The following is a 9447-nucleotide window of genomic DNA, read 5'->3' as shown; positions in this document are numbered from 1 at the left end:
GGGATTCTGGGAAATGACATGCAAATGAGCACACATATATATATATATATATATTTCAGATTGTGGGTTGTGATTGTGAAGCACATGATCAGTAATCCTGGTTTATACATCTCACACAAACCAGAGCCCTTTCTATCTTATTGCAATACTAAGAATGAAATCTATAAAACCAGAACTGGTTACTGCTGTCCATTATAATCTGAAGCCATGTAAGAGACATGGAAGGTTTACACTGCAGAGTTAATATTAAGTGTGTCTAAATTATATTGTATACCAAATGTGGAACTTATAAGAAGTTTCTCTTGTAAAGTGAGGTTAATATATTTTTGTGCACGATTGTAAATGAGAAACATGAATTCCTGTTATCGCATAGGCAGTGTTGTATATTGTCCATGTGTAGTAGCATCGTATAGGATTATTAAAAGCCATGCAAAACCAAAGGTGCAGAATATGAATGACAGTGGTTATTGACAGAGGTGGTGTTGATCATTATCTTCAGAAAGTAGTTTCCAAAATGATAAACCACGAGTGTAAAAATGTCAATTTATCACACGAATCCGGAGACTACTAATAATACCTGCGCTACATACCCCCACTCAAAGTATTTCATTATATCACAGCCTGCGGAGTGAGTGCGATGATTTGTGATCTCCAAATGAAAACAGATTTTATATATATATATTTTATATATATATATATATATATATATATATATATATATATATATTATATATATATATTTATATATATATATATATATATATATATATATATATATATATATATATATATATATATATATATATATATATATATATATATATATATATAGTTTGCTATAGTTTCATCCTATGATTTTTCAACATTGCTTTTCCTTTCATGTTTTAACTTTACAGACAATAAGTACAGTAGTAATAGTTTAATTTGATATTTATTTTTATTTCCTACTATATTACATATTTAAGTTCATTACAGCAGTGGCAGGTAAAACCCATTCACACCTTTGTAATTAATTAATTAATCAAACCACCCACTATTTAAACAGGCACCTGTGAGCATCTATTAGCCAGACACTATGGCTAGCTTCACAGACGAAGCAATGGATAGCTACATGTATTCAGCGTATGCTCCTTATTCATCATATAGGTATATGAACCCTAAAAATAAAGGGATGAGCTGGAGGCAGAAGAACTATTTGTCCAGTTATGGAGACACTGGGGATTATTTTGATAACTATCAAAGAGCTCAGCTGAAGGCTATCTTGTCTCAAGTAAATCCTGACCTGACCCCAAGGCTGAGGAAAGCGAACACAAGAGATGTGGGCATTCAGGTGAACCCCAAGCAGGATGCATCTGTTCAGTGCTCCTTGGGCCCAAGGACTCTGATTAGAAGGAGAAGTGGATTATCTAGAAGGTCCCAACAACCACCCCCAGATCAAGGAAGTCCTGGATCACCCACCAAAACAGTGCGGTTCCCCAGGACTATAGCTGTATATTCCCCTGTAACCTGTGGCAGGCTTGACACTTTCCAGGAGGAGGAAGAAGAGGAAGTGCTTGAAGAGCAGGCTGAAGAGGAGGTGCTGAAGAGTGAAGACTCTCCGCAAGAAAGTAAAGAGAATAAGGAAGGGGAGAATAAACTGGATGGAGAAACAAAGGCAGAGATTGAACCAATTGAGGCAGAAAACCAAGAAACTGCCTCTGCTGGTCAGCCCAGACTGAGGTTCCAGGTGAGAGTCCCTTTCTAATTAGAAAGTATTTTAACTCCATTTACTGGGAGCATCAGAAAGATACTAGAGCAGTAGTGCTCAAAGGCTACCGCTGGGTTATAGAGATCCCTGTTTCAGCACAGGTGGTGGTCGTTTTGATTGAACTCCATGTGTCGAAGCATTGATATCCTTTAAAAACCTGGCCTGTTTGTGGCCCTTGAGGACGGAGTTTGAGCACTACTAGGGGTTCAGTATTTGGCCATTTTAGTCACAATGCTGCTACAGAGACCTCCACCCCCTTTGAGGATTACAGATGTTGCTCAAGTTAAACGTTTTATGCTGTCTGGCAAGTTAACTCTAACAATTACAATAGGATGTTGATCATACTGACCAAATCAACATTTACTGAGTATCTTTATTTATATAGCACCACCCAGGTACATGGCACTTTATAGCAGTAATACATGCAACATATTATAACAATGGGAATACGTGCTGAAGGAGTCCCTACCCCGAAGAGCTGACAATCTAAGTATGTGGGAGGTTCGTTTAACTCCTTAACATGGATCATTTTACTTCCTCCCTTCTCTCTTCCTTATGCAAATCAGTAGAAGATGAGATCTCCCTGGAAATGGTTTTCAGCTGTTGGTCAGGTTGTCTATTGCAGATCAGACAGATAAATAACTGCAGGAGTGGGCGTGTTGCTGTAGAGGGGATACGAGTTTGGGGGCTGTAGGGAAACAATGAATCCCTTCTGTTGATTAGACACTGCTTGTCATGTAGCAGAACATGTTACAGTAGATCCAGCTACAAGTATATCGGCTGTGAACATGCTGTCTAATCCACATTCAGGGAACAGCGTGCATATTTACCAAATTAAAATAACCCGTTATCAGCTCCATTGGGCTAAAGTGATTGGGCAAGAGCTAATTACAACTTCTATTACCCTAGCTGTAATTTGCATAACCACAGAAAGTGTGTGTGTGTGTGTGTGTGTGTGTGTGTGTGTGTGTGTGTGTGTGTGTGTGTGTGTGTGTGTCACGAAATGCCCTGTTTGTACGTTATCCATAACATTCAACAGATTGTAAATCTAGATGTTTAATCTACTGCTTAGACATTTTCATATCAATTTTATAACACTTTTTTGTATTTCTTCCCCCTTAGTTTCTGGAGCAGAAATATGGTTATTACCACTGTAAAGACTGCAGCATTCGCTGGGAGAGTGCTTATGTCTGGTGTGTACAGGGTACAAATAAGGTAGGAATCCGTATGTTTTGCTTGCACTATGGGAGCAGCATCACATTGCATGTATTTGTAAGACTTCTTACCTCACTACTCTTGTTTCTGACAGGTCTATTTCAAACAGTTTTGCAGAACGTGTCAGAAGTCCTTTAATCCTTATCGTGTGGAGGATATAATGTGTCAAGTAAGTGTCTGTCTACCACTCCTGTATATAGTCTTTCATGTAACTGTTATCAATTCAAACTTTAGTTTGCTGCAATTTTGCTGTTGGTGGTTGAGTTCAAAGGTAGTATACTGAGCCAGCTTGGGTTTTATCTTTCTTAATGAGGCATTAGAAATGTTACAGCTCTAGTAAATCTTAATACTATTGATGCGGGAGGCAACTCTTCATTCCCACCAATTACCAATCTGGCTCCCTGTCCTTAGATGTTAAGTGTCTTTTCCATAAAGATACAGGACTATTATTACCCAGAATGCATTGGGTATATATATATATATATATATATATATATATATATATATATATATATATATATATATATATATATATATATATATATATATATATATATATATATATATATATATATATATATTGTGACCATACTGTCTAGCCCTTATTAAAAACAAACCATTTCAGAAGGCTGTGTAATGCTACAACTACTATAGCACTGTATATATAGCTGTAGGGGTTATTACCCATTAATGCATGCAAAATTGACCACGGTATTCTGCATTGTGTGCATCTCTGAGATGGTAGGAGGGTGTTCTGGTAAGTGCATAGGAGTTGTATAGTGTCCCCTAACTGGTCTACCCATTTGCTTCATTAAAGAGCTGTGTTTTTAGGGTGGGTTTAAAGGTGGTGTGAGGGTGCTAGTCAAATATTGAGGGAATTCCAGCGGTGTGGGCAGAGAGGAGAGGTTTTATGTGGCATATGGCTTCAGATACAAAAGGGGTAGGGGGAAGACATCCTTGAGCAGAATGCATGAGTCGGACAGGGGTTTAGCAAGAAATTAGGGCTGCGATATTCAGAGGTGGAGAAGTGTTGTAGCCTTGTAAGAGAGGAGACTTTTGTAAGTAATACGGGATTTAATAGGAACCCATGAGAGGGATTTCAGAGCGCTGAGACAGATTAAGGCGAGAGTAAAGTGATTCTAGTATCAGTGTTTTGGATAGATTGTAGAGGAGGCAGGATAGCCGGACAGCAGAAGGTTGCAATAGTCAAAGGGAGAGCATAATGGCCTGTTGGCTTTAGCAGTACAGATGAAAGGGCATATTTGTGCAATGTTGGAGGATAAATCGACAGGTTTTAGCTACATTGCGAATGTGAGGGAGGAGTCCAATGTGACACCTAGGCAGCGTGCTTGTGGTGATGGTTCTGCAAACCATAATGGAGAAGGGGGCAGTAGGGCCAGATTTGGGATGACAATATGAGAAGCTCCATCTTTTACATGTAAAGTTTGTTGACAGAGGGCCATCCAGGATACTATAGCGGAGAGACATTCAGAGACACTTCGGTCTGTACAGCAGGTGTCAGGTCAGGTGTTCAAAGGTAAATTTGTCATCAACATAGAGGTGATATTTCAACTAAAGAGATGTGATCAGGTCACCTAGTGTCAAGAAGCACATAGAGATCAACGGATAGAGTATTGGCAAACCAGACGCTGAATGTACAATGGGAGAGGTAAGTAGTCACAGAGCAGAGGCAGCGTGAATTAGACTTGAGTGTTAATTCGTAATAAAGTAGGTTAGTTTAGCCTAGGAGAGGGCAGAGTTGAAATAGGATAAAATTTGTAGTGAAGGAAGTCTGCGGCAGTGTGATTTCCTCCACAGGTGTACAGGAACGGAGAATGCCTGTGGCAGTTTAGCCAAGGTCTGGGGTTCAAAGGGTGAGGGGGAGTATGTAGACCAAAAGGAGGATAGGGAATAGTTGTAGTTCATGAACAAGTTGCCATTTTGTAGTAGATTAATGGAATGCAAGTCTGCTGAAATGAGGGGTAGAGTAAATGAGATGATAAGGTAAAATGTAGAAATAAGACTCAGAACTGTCCAGGTAGTGCCCACCCTTGTGGGTGTTGGCTGCAGTCTGTTGGTGAAAGCTAAATGAAGAGGTTAGAGATGGTGGGAAGCTCAATCTGGCAGTTAACGTCCCCAAGGAGAAGAGAAAGGAGAAGAGAAAGGAGAGCCAGGATTCAATCTTGGGGAGAACGTGTGCAGTGTCATTGTATTTAATGGCACACTGTAAATCTTGCAGAAATGCAGTAGCGCCACCATATTACTTTGAGTAATGACACCTGCTGCATCGAACTCCATTAAAAGATTGGACTAAGGCCATACATAATAATTAGTAAAACATAAAGCATGGCAGCGACTTCCCACCGCCCTCCCGCACCCCCTCTTATACAGGATAATGCCATGGACCACATTTCCTGTTAACTTACACTTGCCAAAGTGGGTCTGGCTGCAGTGTCCTTGGGGTCCCAGCTAGTCAATTAACTTCCAAAAGGCTGCTCAACACATTTCTCCCCCTTCACACATCCAATCAGACTGCTGGCCCCTCTGCCAACCACCTCTGCCAACATTTTGCCAGGGCCCAGGTAGAGGCCATGATAATCCAGGGCTTGTTGGCAAGTATAACATCTAGAAAATAGCGTTTGTGAGCACACCTAGAGACTTTAATACACAATGTTAATGTTCTGATCCTCACACACTCATGAGGGGAGAAGGTTCTTGCAGATTAATACAGTATGTTCTGTACAAGAACAAAGTGATTTATACTTAGTCTCTGATCCAATCTCTGCGCCATCCTTTGCATTCCCTGAAAATGACATGGTAACTGTTTTTTTGTTTTCCCCCTCAGAGCTGCAAACAGACGAGGTGTATTTGTCCTGTGAAACTTCGCCATGTAGATCCAAAAAGGCCTCATCGCCAAGATCTCTGTGGGAGATGCAAAGGCAAACGACTGTCCTGTGATAGCACCTTCAGCTTCAAATACATCATTTAATCCAGTCATGTTAAAATATACTCCTATCCTGCTGTAATTAATTTGGCCGGTGAAGTGCATGTTTTTGTTTCTTTGTTTTGGGAAGACTAATGGGCAGGAAGTATATTTAACAATAAAAGAAAGTTACCACTGCACTACCTCTAGTACAATGAATAACATCTATGGGTTATGATGGAAAGGCAGCTTGGGTAAATGTTTGACAGAGGTTCTTTATTAATAAGAGTAAGACAACTTCAGTGTTTAGACTTCATTTTTTTTTTTAAATTCATGTATTCAATATTTCTGTATTTTGCTTAATACTGGCCCGGTACCTAAACTACCTTTTTGTATCTAGTGATAGAAAATGTATAGTTTTCAGAAGAATAAATCCTGAAAGTGTGCAGGCCCAATGACTGTCTTCATGGACAAGCGATTGCAATTTGAGAACAACTGGCTCCAACCATGGGTGTGCTACATCTGTCATCATACTTATCAACCACAGCAATAGCAACTAAACTGTATTTAGTTCTTTTTTTTTTTTTAATGAGTGATATGATGGGGATCCTCTAAGTGCAGTAAGAATGTATGTAGTGCTGAAACTAGAACCGTTGTCCTGTACTCAGACATGGCTTTCTGTTTGTGGCTGTGAGGTTTTGGTGCTGCTCTTGGTGCGTACAAAGTGTCTGAAAATAAAATTACCTGGGTGCCCAAGGTTACTCTTCGGTAAGTAAGTGCGATACGGGAAGCACAGAAGTGATTAACAATGCTGTAACTGAACTACTGATCTTCAGCTATTCTCTTGGGCAAAGTGTCAATTTTTGTGTATGTAAAACTAGAGTACAGTAGGATGAGATTTCCTGGATAAATTAGAAGTGTAAAGCAGGTGCAGTTAAATCTAATGGGGATACATTATTGTAGATACGACCTACTCTGAATTGCGGGGAGAGGGCAGAGTTTTGTTTGATCTCTAACCAAACAGGGTATGCAATGCTAACTGCCATACTACACATTGCTGCCACTAAAAGGAGTGTAAGGTATTGGAATGGAACCGACTTGTTGGGTATGTTTGCGGTTGGACATTTTGTTTAGGTACCATAGGATATTCTGAACAGGTTTAAAGGGGTAGGAGAGAAACTTGCTTTTTATTGGGCTCATGTTCTGCTGTTTTGTCTCTCTCTGAATTGATCTTTATTTGCACTTAGTTTTGAAGATCTTCCTCTCAATCCGGCGTCACACAGTGAGTTCTCAGCTCCATGTACCGCGAGAACTCAGTGACGTCAGTGGATTCGACCGGAGAAAGTTCCCATGAAAACAACGGGTGGACGGCTGAGATAAATGCTTCCAAAGAAGCAATAAAATGCTGTAGCAAGCCAGTGAGTGGAAATATAATAAAACTGGGCAGTACACCTCCACAAAACACTCTCTACGCGTTTCGTCTCAGAGAGACTTCATCAGGAGTAAACAGCATAGGTGTGGAACGTAGTATTATAGTAAAATGAACCAATCAGGACACAGAAGACTATTAATTGCTAATCAGGTACAGAAGGTCAATGTAAGGATAATATTAACCCCTATATATTCCAGAACACATGCACCATAATCTCTACTATTAGATTTACTAAATAATTTCCCCACATAACCATTGGTGCTTTTATGGTATTGCACAATATTCAAAGTCTATCTAGCATTAGGCTGGGGTCATGGTACTGCAGACTGTGCGGAGGCTTCCATTCGCGCTGAAGCAGGAGGGGGCGCGTGTTGCGTGAGAAATCCATTAAACTGATTTCTCAGCGCGACAGACAGGTCACGTGAGCAGTTTGCCCAATGAGGGCAAACCAGCTTCGTGACATCACTAGGAACGCCCCCCCACAGCAAGTCTAGCATGGCCAGAGAAAGAACCCGCTTTCCCAAGACCTCAGCGCGCCTCCGCGTGGGACAAGGCACCATGGCCCCAGCCTTAAGTTTCAATGTTTTTTGTTTTATAAAATGCTTTAACTTTATTTCATTTTGACCAGCCATTTATGGGCAGGAATGTTCAACAATTTATGCTTTCAGAGAAACAATTGAACATATTTTAGGTGTTATTACTGTGAATTGTCCAAGAACTGCTTAAGAAATCAGCAGATGCAACATCCTTTGCCCATTTGGTAGCACCTAAGATATGCAAAATATAAGTGGTGGCAGTGTGTTGAGCTTCCTGAAGTCATATTTCATAGTCCTAATTTTTCATGTGTGGCAAATTCAACAGTTACTGTACATACAACTTGCCTCATGATTCAGAAAATGTACTACCAATTATTCTTGGTAAGCAGCTGATAAGACGCGCTGGCCAGGTCTTGAACTCCAGTGCTAAAATAAAAGCTCACTTTCATTGTGTGGGTGTCGATTGATTAATAATCATTTCTAAAGTGGAGTCTAGACAGGACATCGGAAGGGAACAAATTATAAACCCTGCTCATTTAAGGTGCAGATCTCAATATGTTCTAATAGGGCCAATAGCCTTAGAGCACAAAGCACACTTATACAGTACACCTGTAAAACCTACACTAGTTTTGTCCAGAGCTATAAAATGTCTCGTATTTCCTCCTCTGCTACACCACTTTAAAATGTGTTTTGCATTGCATTCCATCATTCTTCAATTTGTATAATACTTGCTATGCTGGCTAAAATGTGTATATCTGGGCTACTTGGGGTCCCAGATACTCATGTGAGCACCAATTTTAAAGTTCTAAAACAGCATTTACAAAATGACTATACCCATGTTTTGGATACTTCCATTTCCCACCATATGTTTTTGACGAAAGAGAGCATAGCTGTATAATTTCACAGTAAAGTATGTAGGGAGGGCTGAAATGGAAGTAAGTCAATTTGTTAAAGTTTTGCTAATTTGACGTGAACCCTGAAGATAGCAGTCAAATGATCCAGGAGAATAAGAGGGGGCCATGCAAATATTCAGCTCAATTTTATTTCAGTGTATATTAAAGCAGCAATACTACTCTCCCTTTTTTCTTATTTTTATATGTAAAGCATGTGACAATATTTCTACATTCTTGCCTAAGCTGGCAATAGTTTGGTGTTCCTGTTATAGTCAATCTGTCAAAATCCTGATTGTGTGCCTAACTTACTTTCAGTTTCAATCAATCTTTCAGTCAGTGTAACTCAACAGCTACAATGTATCCTTATACTGTATTACTAAGGTAACATTATCTGTTGTTACAGTTCAAACTGCTGGGAACATTATAAAAAAAAAAAACAGGCATTTGTTGCCAAAGATCTTGCACTGCTGGGAAGATGGGCTAAAACTGCTGTAGAAATCAAAGGATGCGTTGCAACTCAAAAATGCATTGAGTTGAATTAAATAAATAAAACCAGTGACTTATCTAATACTACAGAACGGATTAGAAAAAAAAACCGGGAGGAGGGAGACTGACAATTCAGCGCCAAAGGAGCTTGGACATTGCAGTACTGAAACCGTTCATTACATTGCTGGGCAGAAGGAATGATTATACGGCTACCT

The 9447-nt window shown here is 39.7% G+C and overlaps 1 protein-coding gene across 1 annotated transcript; it reads left to right on the top strand.

The window, feature by feature from the left end:
- The first annotated feature begins 858 nt into the window (after nucleotides 1-858).
- On the top strand, nucleotides 859-8466 carry ZAR1 (zygote arrest 1). Its single transcript, XM_075566804.1, has 4 exons — nucleotides 859-1726; nucleotides 2870-2962; nucleotides 3057-3131; nucleotides 5808-8466. The coding sequence occupies exons 1-4, from the start codon at nucleotides 1076-1078 to the stop codon at nucleotides 5949-5951; spliced, it is 963 nt and encodes a 320-aa protein (XP_075422919.1). The 5' UTR covers nucleotides 859-1075; the 3' UTR covers nucleotides 5952-8466.
- The last annotated feature ends 981 nt before the right edge of the window (nucleotides 8467-9447 follow it).

This window comes from Ascaphus truei, chromosome 1, assembly GCF_040206685.1.
Source record: "Ascaphus truei isolate aAscTru1 chromosome 1, aAscTru1.hap1, whole genome shotgun sequence".
Taxonomy (NCBI): domain Eukaryota; kingdom Metazoa; phylum Chordata; class Amphibia; order Anura; family Ascaphidae; genus Ascaphus; species Ascaphus truei.
This window is presented reverse-complemented; position numbering and strand designations above follow the sequence as displayed.

What these genes read in the sequence shown, in the direction of transcription:
- ZAR1 (XM_075566804.1), top strand. Translation starts at nt 1,076, where the DNA reads ATGGCTAGCTTCACAGACGAAGCAATGGATAGCTACATGTATTCAGCG. An exon ending in AGCCCAGACTGAGGTTCCAG is followed by an intron (nt 1,727 to 2,869) that starts GTGAGAGTCCCT and finishes CTTCCCCCTTAG; the next exon opens with TTTCTGGAGCAGAAATATGG. An exon ending in GTGTACAGGGTACAAATAAG is followed by an intron (nt 2,963 to 3,056) that starts GTAGGAATCCGT and finishes TGTTTCTGACAG; the next exon opens with GTCTATTTCAAACAGTTTTG.